Below are 14010 nucleotides of genomic sequence, written 5' to 3'. Positions count from 1 at the left end.
GAGGCTAGGACTAGACCTCAGGCATCGAAAACTGGCACCCATCTCCATGTGCCTCATGCTAGCACTGTCGCAGTTCATTAGCTAATTGTGCATAGAGTGGAGTGATTTCAACAGCTGCGGTCAGCTCAGAATCGTACTGAGGTACTCAAAGGAGTTTTGTGTCCTCCAGCTGGTGCACACGCTGCTGTGCTGGTTCCAGCGTGCACTTGGTGCATCCCAGAGGAGGTGCATTAAGCTGGAACTGTGTGGAGGAAGTGTTCCCCAAAAATAATTCGGTTGGGTCAGATATTTCAGGATTTCAAATAAACATTCGAATTGGCTTTAATATTGAATATCTGACTAGACTATGGCAATGAATATTCGAAATTATCCAATTTTTGTGCAGGCCTAATATTTTTGTCTTTCTTGCTGCTATAGTCCTGCACAGCAAAGTATTCCGGCATTGATGTTTTTCTCTTTGGCTTCAGGTGTATCATTTTTGTTTTTCACTCCTTGTTTATGGTGGAGGTGTTGAAGCTGTGATGTTTCAGTTGGCCAGTGCTGCTCATAAGCACTTTGAGACTGGAGTAAATATCTCCACACAGGTATGGTCTACCTGTTCTAATCCAACCTGAAGTATTAGATTTAGCTAAATCTCTTTAAAAATTAGCTGATAATTAGCTTTGAAAAGCTAATTTTGAGGGGATGCAGCTTGGAAAATGAAGAAAAAAATTTATGCACTAGGCATATTTCATTTTTTTAGTCTCGGATTACTTGACAGGTCATGGCTTCTGCTCTGGCAGTAAGCAGTGTTATGGTTACATGTCCCGATTGCCAGGGGCTGCTTGCAGGCTCTTTGCCATCGTCTGCTATAGCAGATGATGCAATCCAACAGTCACCATGATGCAATTATTTCGCAGCGACGCTGCGCACATTTTTATCTCCTCACATGCTTGTAATACTTAGGATAGAAAACACAAAAGGCACGAACCAATCGATGCTTTTTGCAAATTAAGTGCAATATACCTGAATGGGGAGTGTTTGAAAGAACTCAAGTTTGGTGGGGATTGCTTGCTCGCGAAGTTCTCCCAGAGCCGAAGTAGCCCAACCCGCCGTGTTCAAAAGCAGAGGAAAGTGTTTGCAAAAACATTACAAGCTTTAGCTGCTCCAGCACACAGCGGTTCGCTAGCGACGCTTTCAGGCTTGCGTGCTGACAAGAATCGCGAAACAGGTGACCTTCTGGACAGCATGAGCAAATAATTCATGCTCGGGGCTGTTATCGTATCCATGTGTTGTGAATTTCAAGACAAAAAAACGAAGATACAAGATTCAAACGTCTTACAGCCGCTTGGGGACCAACTATGGAGCTTGTGTTACGGCTTAACGCTTAATATAACATGTGCAAAAACACGGTGGTGGGCAGACTTTCTGGGCTGCCCCAGAAAAATGGAATCCGGGACTCGAGTCAGCTAGTAGTCCAGAACTGTGCGGGACAGAAAATCGAATATGCCCACTGCATTGCTTGTGCATGGCTAAGTTGTACAAGTTTATTTTTGACCTCAAGTTATGACATTAACTGTTGTGTGTAAAACATTCCAGATTATTGCATAAAAATGACCCCGTTGTTTTCTTGTTGTGATGTTTTTGTGCAGGAAGGCTACAGGTACAATGCTCTGCATGTTGCTTGTGCCAAGGGGCAGCGTGAACTGGTGCGGCTACTTCTCGAAACGCTGCAGGATCCGCACTTTCTCGAGCTGCTGTACCCAGACGACAGTGTTGATGTTAGGATTCGACGGACAGCGTTTCTCCTAGATTTGTACCTGAACACACCGGACAAAGGAGTAAGGCACTTCTCTTCCTTATTGCTGCTTCGCTTACTGCTGGCATTGTGCGAATATTTTAAACTGCAAATCGTTTTCAAAAGCATTTGCTTTTCGATTTGATTTGCACCATACTTTCACTCTCTGAGCTATCAACCTTCTGTATTAGTTGTAAAGGGACACTTAGGACGATTCAGTTCTCATTCTTGGCAAACATTTACTTTCTGTCTCTTCCGAGCTGTTTTAACATCTGTCAAGTAGCGAAAGGCATATAAGCAGGACCATTGTACTTTGAAATCTATAGTCGCCAGTAGATTCAGACTCTCGCAACCTTATCATCGAAAAGGATGGATTGCTGTCCTCTTGAAGTGAATAGCAGTGTATTCTGGCATATGGGATGCCCCAAAATCAGTGTTGACAAACACATTTAACTTAATGTTGACTGGTGGTGGAGACTCCCATATTTCATTTCTTTGTCCCTTCTCACTATTGGAAGAATAATGTTTGGTAAGAATGGTTTGTGCGTGATTAGTACTCAGTACCATATCAATACAGGACTTCAATTTGTCCTCACTTTCCCTTTAAAGCATGGAGAATGGAAAGCTTAGGAGAGGCTCTCGTTATCCGAGCTGCATTGAAGTTGTGTGCTTTCACAGGGGCTTTTGTGGTTCTTTGGTCACGGCTTCATCTCAGTTCATTCAGCATGCCATTGTAGGTGGTTTTAGAAGCCCATGACAGCTAGCAGCGGCCCGGCACAACTTGAGATCGCCTGCTCGCTCTGAACTTTGCAGTGCTAGCGGTGCACGTGCAAATGTGATGAGACACCGTAGACGCATGATCAACTTGGTAAGGGGAAGTCCTCTCGTCTGGCTTTAAAAAAATGTTTTGTAACGGTCTCTTCATAACTCTTTTCTTTCTACATGCTTTAAAGCATTGAGGTTAAAAAGACCATGTGTGTTGCTTGGAAAAAAGAAAAAAGCATTATGGATGCACTCAAGCTTGTGTAGGCAAAGACAAAGCACAAATCCTTTGTTTTTGTTTCCTATTATGGTGCCAGATTGATTAGAATAGGTGCTGCCACTCTGATCAACATGCTTATAATTTCCTTGATTACAAACATGGCCATGCCCGTAGTGTGTGCTCGTAGCATCGAAAAAAAAAAAAAAAAACTACAGTGAAACTTTGATGTATTGAGCATTGATTTAAGTAATTGTTGACTGCATCAAACTCTTCCAAAATTTCTCTTACAGTCACATGCAGTTCTTACTTTGCACACTAATTATGATCGAGCTCAGAATGGATATATTGACTCCTATAGTGCAAAGGAGTGCCTGTGCCGATGGCAAGTGACGCGCTTTCACTGCACTGCACAAGTGACTGGTAGTAGTGGGCCAAGTGTTCAGGACATGTTTAATGCCGTCATCTCACGCCTCTGTCTCAAACTAGTGTACTAGTGGCATTGGCAGTTGCTGCCCAGGCAGCCAGCAAACATTCGCACTTCATGTACAGGCCAACAATGCTCCAGAGGTAGGGGTGCAGGCATTTGTAGTCTTGCAGTAGGCTTCCTATGTTGCTGTTCAAGGTGACTGTTACGGAGGTGGTGAAAACGGCAGCAGCTTTCATTCTGGTGTACCATCTTTTATGCGACACTGCTGTAGGGCAGAGATGCCACCCTAAGTGATGTTTGGTCTGCTGCTGCTGCTGTGTGTCGCGAGCGATGTGCAGGGAAGGCAACCTGAGTGGCATTTAGCACTACATCCTTTATGACCTCCATTATCCACTCCAGTGCCCTCAAAATGATGCAGAAACTTTAAAGAAAATTTCTCTCTGGGTGCCTGTATTGCCTTCCTTTCGGACAAGATTGTTTCGCTATTGCTAGGATTTTCGCCAAAATTTTACATTGGGATTAATGTGGCGAATTGGCCGTGTTTGTATACATGTTTTGAAAAGATGGCAGCGCAAAAAACGACTTGGACTGAGATGAGACAACAAGGATGGTTCTGACACGAATTTAGGCTATATTGAACTGTTGTGCTGCTGTTTGCTACCTGTTTAACATAACAACGTTTGACTGTAAGCAAAAATGAGGAACATGCTGCCTGAATGGCACTGCCACAGAATCTACTGAAATAATGATCTCATGCACATTGGCAGCAGAAAAGGAATGAATGAAATGGCGGTAGACTTCCCTATCTATAATTTCTGGTCTTTGGAATATCCTATGCACCGTTTATTCAATGGAGAAATTGACCGGGCCAACTACTCCTTGCTTTTGTGTATTCTTGCAGTGTGCATTGTATGGCTCGCCTTTTTCACCGGTTCTCACTTTTATGCATTCGTAGTCTCATTGCTGTGTATGTACTTCCTGTGCACTAATTGTTATGTTTAATCCTGGCCTGAAACGGCAAGGTCTAAAAGTTCGTAAACATTATATTTCCTGCCTCTTCCGTCCCCCCTCCCTTCAACCTTTAGCGTTGCGAGACACCACTTCATTTTGCATGCAAGTTTGGGTGCTTTGAAGCAGTTGAGCTGCTTGTAGCATTGCCCGAGTGTGACCGCAGCAGGCTCAATAAAGAAGGACAAACCCCACAACAGGTGAGCATTGTGCATTCCTACCAAAATTGGTTGCTTGGCTTATAGGGTTTAGTGTCTCTAAGCAGCTTATACCGCTGTTACATGGGTGTTTTCAACGGCAGTTCAGTTGAGCTTCAGTTGAACGCCGTAACGGTTGTGGAAACGAGACGGGGGTGGCTGCGCTCACACGGCACTTTCCATGTTCGGTCGGTTCACTTCCGTTTCGACGATTTATCATGTGACTCCTGAACTTTGTACCTCGCTGACTCGAAAAAAAATTAGTTTCTCTAATTATTTTCTGCTTTACATGCCGCATATTTTCTGCGCTCGCAGTTCGGCAAGGTGATCCTGCCACAAGTTGCTAAGTAAATGCAACAGGGGTGCTTAACAGCCGTTAAAGTGCCCATGTAGCAGGGTTCTTAGGCTATGAGGGATGCCGTAGTGGAGGGCGTTGGAAATTTTGACCTCCTGGGATTCTTTAACGTGCACTGACATCTCACAGTACACAGGCGCCTTGCTTCTCACCTCTGTCCAAAAACTGCCGCTGCGACCAGGATTCGATTCTGCATCCTTGGGTTGAGCAGTCGAATGGCATAACTGCTAAACCACCGCGTTGGGTCACTCCTACCGGGATTGTTTTACTGGTGGTTTATCGTATACAACAGCTTAGTCATCGGGAAAAGAAACTTGTGGGGTGCACATGTATTGAAGTACATTTTGGCGTTTCTCTTAGAATGTGTGTACTACCTGTCGATTGCATAACATAACATAAAAGAACTCCTGTTCCAGTCATGACACCAATCCCTCTAATGTTTGTTTTTTTCCCCATTTCTCAGTGTTGTAAAACCTCCTTAGCATTTCACTTCTTGAATTTCTTGCTTCATAGTTGTGCCATTTCTTGCATACTTGCCTTGCATAACCTGCTTTGAGCATAGCAGTACTGCTATTCTGTAATTGTAATGTAACCACACTGCAACAGCCTCAAGCCAACAGTATTAATAAATAAATAAAAAATAAAACAAAAATTTCAGTCTCTAAGAAAGAACTTTCTCAGCTACTAGACGTGCGGTTCTAAAATTTAGTGCAAGAAATTTAGATATATATGGTGTGTTCAGATAAGAATGGTAATCAAGGTTCCTATGACAATTTTTTGTTTTCAATGAATTTTTTATATTTGGTGGCCAAATGTCCTGACACAAAGGAATGAATCTTAGTTTTGCAAGATACGCAGTGGTTTTCTCAGAAAGAAATCTTATATCACTAGGGGTCGAAAACACCATTTTTGCCATTTCAAAAAGTTGCAAGTTTGGAGACATGCTGCTTTTGCACTAAAGTCTTCTAATATTTTTTGTAAAAGTTGAAGTGGCATAGATATAGCAAGCAAAAAATAATTGATTGCACTAAAGTCGTGCAATCTATTATTTTTTGTTCGCTATATCTATGCCACTTCAACTTTTACAAAATATATTAGAAACCTCTTTTTTTTTTCTTTTTTTTTTTGCAGTTGATTTGGGGAAAAATCACTAACTTTGCTTCAAGAGCGGTGCATTGCAAAAATGTGAATTTTCAAACTTACATACTGGCATGATGCCTTAAGTCATTTGCACTAAAACCTTTTCTCTTTATTATGCGGGTTATGTTCTTAATTTCGATCAAAATTTGGAGCTCTAGATCACTAGGTGTGTTTTCCACAACGGGTTAAGGGGGACATGGGTCTTAAAACTAGTTTTTTATTTACCGATCAAATTTGATCAAACTTCACAAAATCGTTCAGTTTTTTCTGCTGATCTCAAATATGCAAAACATTTTCTTCTGGGACAATTAGTTTGAGAGGTATTAGAAATGTATTAGAAAATTACTGTTATTATCTGCCCAAACAGTAAGGAAAAAGTACTCATCAGAAGTTAAATGGTAATATATACAGGTGGATACTATAAAGTGTAAGGAATGCAATGTTGGAAGCAGTTTTCAAATTGAGCTAATATTAGAGATTTAGCAGCTTGTTGAACATGGCACTCACAGCCATGGCAACTATATAAGAATTTCAAGATTAAATGAAAAAGTTTTAAAGGTGAAAATAAAAATTGTGCTCCCAACATTGCATGCATTATACTTTCAGCTTCACAATACAACAATAATTGTAGTTCCAGCTATTGTAGTTGCTAAAATATCCTTTGAGCGAACTTGTAGTTCAACATAAAACACAATTTTGAGAAAAAGCCAAAAAACACACCAAAGCAATTTTAATGATTGAAAGCGAAAAATACATGCACAAATACATTTGAAAAAGTCTAACAAGCCCAAAGCAAGGCAAGGTAGTTAGCACAAGGCAAGTGAGTAAAAAATAATAAATGACAAGATCTTAGTGTGGAAGCAGCAGGTCTCCAAACTTGCAACTTTTTGAAATGGCAGAAAACAGCCTTTTCCTTCTCTAGTGATGTGCAAATTTTTTCCGAGAATATTACGCCATACCTTGCAAAACTAAGATTCATTCCATTGTGTTGAGACATTTGCCCACCACATACATATAAAAATTTAATTGAAAACAAAAATTTATACATAATGGGACCTCGATTACCGTTCTTATCTGAACACACCCATATATATAAAATTATATAACATACCTGTATATATAGAATTGCAAGAAACTAGAGACCTTAGTGATGCGTTACCTTTCCCTGATTGTAGCCTCAGCTGCTAGTGCATGTTTTTCATGTTTCCAGATAATTTGTGACCGGCTGCCGTCTGCAAGTTCTGAATTAAAGAACAGGATTGAATCATTATTCGAAGGTGAGATTGCCTTGCACAAGCTCAGCACGTGGCTTTTTCTATGCTCATGCAGGAGGCAGCACTAAGTCTGGAAAAGGCCAAAGTGTGTTTAAGGCCTGATTAAGCCGCACCAAGTTCGGCCTACTTACGTAGAGCCATTTAATAAACCTTGTACCTTGTTTTATAATGATCAAGGTTGCTGTAACCGTTGTTCATAATTAAAACAAGCTGCTTTTACTTTGCGGACGATATGGAATGACCATATCAATTGCGTCGATAAACTTTCCAGAACAGTTATGATCGTGCATCACCATAATTTTCTTACATGGTCTGTCTGTTTTTGTCTGTTTATTCTCTTCTGTAATTAGCTGGAGGTGCTGATATGGGCAATAATGGCAGCTGAAAATAATAATAAACTCATTATTTTGCAGAACCAAATTAATATGTGTTCTGTGTAGATTGCCATATCCTTTCCACTGCACAAATCTTTTCCAGAAAAGCAGCATTATTACAATTAACATTTGTGTATAATTGTGAGCTCGCAATGCATAATGCTAAACGACAACACCTTGATTAGACTTTCTGGGTTAGAATGAAACGGAAAAGCGTGTGGTATTCGCGAAGCAGACCCTCATAATGTTAAGAAATGCTATATGAGTCGTGGTCAACAAATGATTCAGTAAAATGTATTTTGAAACAGTCGGGCCAAAGATTCGTGTACTACTAGCATCCTTGCTATCGCTATTTTGCTGACTCGTGTCGGTTTCTATGCCCACTGATTTCCTCTTCCTCATAGTCCTTGGTTTTGCATGTTGTGAAATACTTGAAACCTTTTTTGTACTGTGACTCCTTGTATTATCTCGTACTGTAGTCTCTCAATTACATATACTCAAAGAGCCGGCTGTTAAACAACAAATGTGTGTTAAAGGGCACCCATGTGGCCATGATATTCCTGTGCGCGGAGCATGCGTGATTGCATTGATGCATTTCTCTTTCTTTGCTGACATGCTTGCACTACTGTCAATGATATGCAGTAAAGAGGAAGTCAGGGTTCATTGCACTGCTCATGCAGCTTCTTGCCTGGCTTTCCTTGCAATACCTTGTTGCAAAATCAACCTTCATTGGCTCAGAGTGGTTCAGATGCTGGTCAACTTTAATGTTTCTTTTCTTTTTCCTTTCGCCACACCTGGCAGAGCGTGTGTTTGTGCCAGTCCTGCGTTCTGAAGACAACTCAATGGTGCCCACGATTGGGGAGCCCTTCTCTCCCGAGGCATCACCCATATGGGGCAGCCCCGTGACGAGCCCGCGTGACACATCGCTGAGTGTCATGGCTGCCGCTGGGCCTATGTCTCCCACTGAGGTGCGAAGTATGTTGGGATGCAGCCCGACTCTGAAGCCTTGTCTGGGCTTGACTCTGGGTGGTAGCGTTCATTATTTCCGTTCAGGGAGTAACCTCTGTATGGGTAGGGGAAGAGCTTAACAAAAATCTTTTTTTTTTTCTTTTTTTTTTCTTTTTATGCCTCCACATTTTTTCGAGGAGCGGAGAACTGGAGGATGGAATTCATAGCTGCCAGTTGTTACAATTTAAACTGTGGAATGTTTGGACGCAGTGTAAATTTTCATAGGGAATAACTACAGTGAAACCTCATGGATAGGTTTTCTAAAAAATGCGGGAAAAAAAGCCAACATATTATCCGGGAAAATGTAAATCTAAACTGCCCAATTGTGAAAAAAAGAATGAACTGCTAAATGAGGCACAAAGCCATTTAGGATTGAGTCTTTCACTGCATAAAAGTGTAGATCAGCATTTATAGACGTTCAGTATGCACAGCTCCTTTTTTAGCTCTTGCAGAATTCAGTCCATATTTGTGCTGTCCTAAGAAATTTAATACATCTGGTTCATACGAGGCAATGACGAGCTGGAATCGCTTCCTTGGTTGTTTCTGGATGCTTTGCCCCATTGCTCGAGTGACATGTGGCGAAGCTGTTGCGATGGCTTACAGTAACTGCGTTTTTAATCGTGCTGCATCTTCCATACCCAGCCTGCTAGTACGCAAGTGAATAGTTGTAGCTATCAAATGGTTCAACCCTATCCCCCTAAAGCACCGCAAAGAAGCAACCACATTTCTCCTCATAAAGTCACATTTCTGCGGGAACGGGCTCCTCATATGTTGGCTCATTGGTTTTCTTTGATGCTTCACCCCTTTGCACCTAGACACTGCAGAAAAGCAGTTGTGGCGGGTGAGTGCGTTGATCAGTTTTTATGTCACAAGCGCTCGTTAGCACATGTCCAGTTGATCATAAAACGTATTATACGACTGCAATTTGTGGAAATTTTGACCGCAGTACAGTAGAACTCCGCTATAGTAAACTCTGATATAGTAAAATCTCGAACATAGTAAAGTGAAACTGAAGTCCCAGTGCAACTTTCATAGACAACTGTAAGAAGCCCCTTTATAGTAAAGTCTTCTTTATTAAAAATTGGTTATAGTAAAATGCATCTGGCCGCGGCGACGACTTCCCACGAAATGAAATCTCCGTACGTGCACTACCTAGACTCGCGAGGCAATTAAAAAAGAAAATAACAAAACCGAATGTTTTTTTTTTTTTCTTTTATGGCTTTGCCACCACGCTTAACAGGTATCAGAAAAAGCCAATTTTATGTAGGCCTTAGAGCCGTGAGGGAAAGCATACAGCACGTAGGGAAAAAAGAAATAAAGCTTTCTACAAAAATGGAAAGAAGGCGGCGCGGTCTGTTCAGAAGGTAAACGAGAGTAAAAGTGCAGCGAGAAATAGGGAAGGGAAGAAACAGTCGAACATTCACAGCGCGGTGCAGCACAAAGCAGTGGGGACAAGAAGTGGAGATGGGCTTTGTGCGGTTTTGCAGCACTTGCCTGCCACGCACATTTCTCATCTATTGCCTCTTAATCGACGGAAACAGCGGAAGATAGCGCCTTGTTCATGTGAGGCTTTGGTTTTCACATGAAAACCAACTCGGTTGTATTCGTAGCCACGTTGCCCTCATGCTTAAGAGGTACTTCCACAGGATGTAAACGAAACATAACTGAAAAAAAGCAAATGACACGAAGAGACAATAATAGAGCGTTAAAGGTGTTTTAGAGGGTTTTTTTTTTTTATTAAGCAAGAAGGCGTGTTCAATAAGTAGCCATTTAGTTACCAGACAGCATCTTCACGACCATGTCATCACCAACAACTGATATAGTTAGTAAGACCCTGATATAGTAAACATTTTTTGCCGGTCCCAGTGACTTTACTATAAAGGGGTTCTACTTAACTGAGAAATCGTGCCACTCGGGAACATATTAACCAGAATAAAGATAGTGTAACTCCATGGGAGATGTTTTACTGCCTGCGATTTTGAGCATATGAAACTGGAAATGGTGTGAACCGAGAACGGATCAACAAGGCTTTACTTACTGTCATCAAAATTATGCCATTTGTGTTTCCTTCAGCACTCTACAGCTTTTAAACGAAAATATTTTTAGTGTCTCCAGGTACTTGGAGATTCAGTAATAATATATTGAGGATTAAATAGTGCGATACCAGGCTTCCCTAAGTTCCCAACATTGTAACCATGCAGTAATGTCTGCAGCATGAATGTCGTCTTCTCCTTCATATACGTCCAGTAGTGCTCGGTGGCCCTGCTCAACTATATTTCTCTGTTGCACTGTACTACCAGTGCCAACACTTAGCTTAGCAGTTAACCACGTTTGAGATGCTGATGTCTGGTATCTTGATGTTTGGCGTCTTGTGAGCATTGGAGTAACCAACAGCTGCACAGTCCATTCTCATCTTTTTAATTGACCCTGCTCATAGTGAGGCCTCATGTGTCATTTCTGGTCTTGTTTGGTTGGTGTCCACCATGCCAATTGGGCACTGCGCTTCCTGCTGTCAAAGTTTTTGAACACTTTTAACTAAAACACAGATTCTTACAACGCTATAGTTTGAAGCAATGCTTATGACGTGTGCAGTGGATGCCCAATAAATGAAACTCAGGTAAACAGAAAGTAAGGATAAACGAAGTTAGAGAGGGATAATTAGTTTGTTTTCTATGCCTGCAGGGATAAAATTCTTTGCCTAATTGAAGCACTGCTTGCTTGTTGCCTTAGGTTAAATGGATTTAGGGTCAACCTGGGTGTATTTGTGCTCACACATGCCAAAGATAGTCTCACAGTCATGAACGAATTCTTGGTAGCTAATACTATAGTTAGGACAAGTTGATCCAGTACTCATCCATTGCCCTCCTAATAGTTTTCGTTGCTGCTGATGTTCTGTATTAGACCTGTGTGTTATTGGTGTTTCGGCGGGATGGAGAATGTCAAGAAACAGTTGCACAGTGGGCCCTCACTTGAAAAATATTTGCAAGTTCTGGACAAGCTTAAGCGGAACTGCCTGTCTAAAACAAAAGTTGTTTGCAAGTTTTGACATCCCAACGTAAACAATGTCATGGATCTTAATAAACAAAGTCACCAGTGAAGGGGCTGTCAATAATGGGGTCTTTGCTTCAAACCGAATGCGGCTGAGGACAGTGCCGTTGGAACTGCATCACTCTGGCCACACGAGCTTCTGCGACAGCTCGAAACAAGATTTCGCGTTGCCGTGGCAGAAATCGCGAGCATTTTCATTTACGTGAGAGACAGGCTTTAGTCTTTAAGACTACCTCTGGTGAAAGAGCTGCATTGAGCAGAGACGTTTGCATAACAGGCTACAAGGGCGGCTGCAGAGGGTGTTAAGCTTAGCTATGAGTCATGAGCTGTCAAGGGCACGGTTCTGGCAGGTATTAATTGGTGGTTAGTATGGCTGCGCATTGACTGTGCGTAGGGTTGCTTGACGTCACGCGACCACATGACATGGCAGGAGTTGCCAAGATGGGCCTCTTTTTTCACTTTGGAGGGTGAGACCAGAATCAGCCTTGCACAGGCACCCTTGCACAGCGTGCAGATAACAGGCAGGCAGAATTGATTTCTGATGGTTGCCGAGAGTCTGTCACCTTTGGCCTATTCCATTGAGCTATCATATGTCTGAAGTTGACACACGTGTGCATTGGTGAAGCATAGTTTGTGGCTGATTATGCGACTTCTACTTCTCCCAGGCACGCAGTATGTACCGCCAGTGGAAAACTCCAAAGCGGCGAAGCATTGGGATAAAATCACCAGTACCAACGATGGACAATGTACGGCTTGCTGACATAGAGAAGGGTCTGGAATGTATTGGCCGGTAGGCTTGCCTAAATTTTTTCTAGTGCAATTTTTTGGTGAAACGCTGAGCAGAAATAAGTTAGTGTGACACTTTGTGAGTTGGTGAGGACAATAGGAACTTTAGCAGCTGTGATGAATTTTTTCAGTGCCTAATAACAGTAGAAGCAAGTCTGTTTTTCCTGTTGTTGGCCTATAATGTATACAAAGAAGTTGTATTTAGAGTCAGACATGATACAGCTGTTGTTGCTTCAGAGGCTGCCTATGGTAAACTTGTAAGACAACTGGTTTGTTAGCAGCTTATGAAGCAGGGTGGCATAGTTGTAAGGAAAGAAGTTGGGAGTATAGTTGTGTTCGTGATAATTAGAGTTTTTACTTGTTTTTTGCTTATTAAAGCTAAGTAAGGGTTTTAATCACTAGATGACACAGGGTCCAACATAGGAAAACTGCCACCGTTTGACTCACATTGCTGAATCAACGTGTACCGTGTGGTTTTGCTGTTGTACCAGGGGTGTGAAACTCCCTATACCTCCCAGCGGCCACGAATTACAGACGCTAGCGCCAAACTCCCCATTATAGTATTATAGCGGGAGGGGGCGCGTAAAAAATAGACTTGACGGGGGAGGCCGTATAGCATACTGGTCCAAAAAACGGTGCACTGAAGGGGATGTCGGTAGGTTGCTTCAAGCAGTGCGGGTCGCGCACTCGCGTGCGCCCTCGCCCGGGAAAACGCTCTGCCCGTGGATTTTCTACCGCATCATCGTTCTGCTGCGGCGCGACCAGCTCGCGGCAGGAACAGCGTGATGGAAAGAAAAACCACAAGCATAGCTCTCTCGAGGGCGCAGGCGCTCGCGAGCAAGCGTACCCGACCGCAGCAAGAAATAGCACATAGAACAGCAGATATTGTTTCTCTTTTTTATTAACTGCACGTGAAACAGAAAATGAAAAGATGCGACAAGGTATCCCTCACACACACGCACTTTACATAGCTAACAGTTTACAGTAGTGTTATGTGTTCTGCGCCAACATTGTAATCTTGCATGCTTGCTTTATCACTACAAAAGAACCCAGTTTGCCGGCACTGCTTCTGTCAGCATGTGTACAGTTGATATGAAATTAAATAAATGATGCACATATTCATTCTACGCATTCCATACCATCAAAGCAATGTAGAAACGTGAGCAAATACCTGCTTTCTAGTTACCTAGTGGTTGGTATTTGATGCAAGTAATCACATGTCACTGTGCTATACATAACCAAAATGCATGATTAAAAATTTACACTACCCTTCCTGGAAGAACAGTCTTCTTCGAAACGCACGTCTCTCCACAGTACATGAAGGTAACAAGTTCAACAACACGAAACACAGCAGATACCGCCGACTGTAATGGCCAGCACAATCAGCAGATGAGATGGGTCCACGCAACTGGAGGTGCACGCAGACAAGTCTCTCGTCTCACGAAGGGGCGAAGAGCCAGCAGGATTGAGAAGCACAGAGTAAAAGAACCGCGACGAAAAATCACGACTTTGGCCGATAAGCCAACACGCAGAGAATTCACAACGCTAGGCTACGCAGACGAGCAACGCAGACGACGGTTCTAATTCAAAACGAGCGGAGTCTTAGCTTTTGCAGCGGTTCACGCGAGGACGAA

General features: G+C 42.4%; 1 protein-coding gene across 2 annotated transcripts in view; it reads left to right on the top strand.

Annotated features, from left to right (window-relative positions):
* Positions 1–14010, top strand: part of Ankle2 (ankyrin repeat and LEM domain-containing protein 2) — a 44520-nt gene that overhangs the window by 7227 nt on the left and 23283 nt on the right. For both annotated transcript variants that reach the window (XM_084601278.1, XM_084601277.1), the window contains exons 5-9: positions 1632–1820; positions 4272–4394; positions 7097–7163; positions 8336–8502; positions 12256–12380. In XM_084601278.1, coding sequence (XP_084457404.1) covers positions 1632–1820; positions 4272–4394; positions 7097–7163; positions 8336–8502; positions 12256–12380 — 671 coding nt within the window. The remainder of the gene's footprint in view (positions 1–1631; positions 1821–4271; positions 4395–7096; positions 7164–8335; positions 8503–12255; positions 12381–14010) is intronic.

Source organism: Amblyomma maculatum, chromosome 4 (assembly GCF_055883805.1).
Source record: "Amblyomma maculatum isolate TAMU_Amacu chromosome 4, ASM5588380v1, whole genome shotgun sequence".
NCBI classification, from domain to species: Eukaryota; Metazoa; Arthropoda; class Arachnida; order Ixodida; family Ixodidae; genus Amblyomma; species Amblyomma maculatum.
This window is presented reverse-complemented; position numbering and strand designations above follow the sequence as displayed.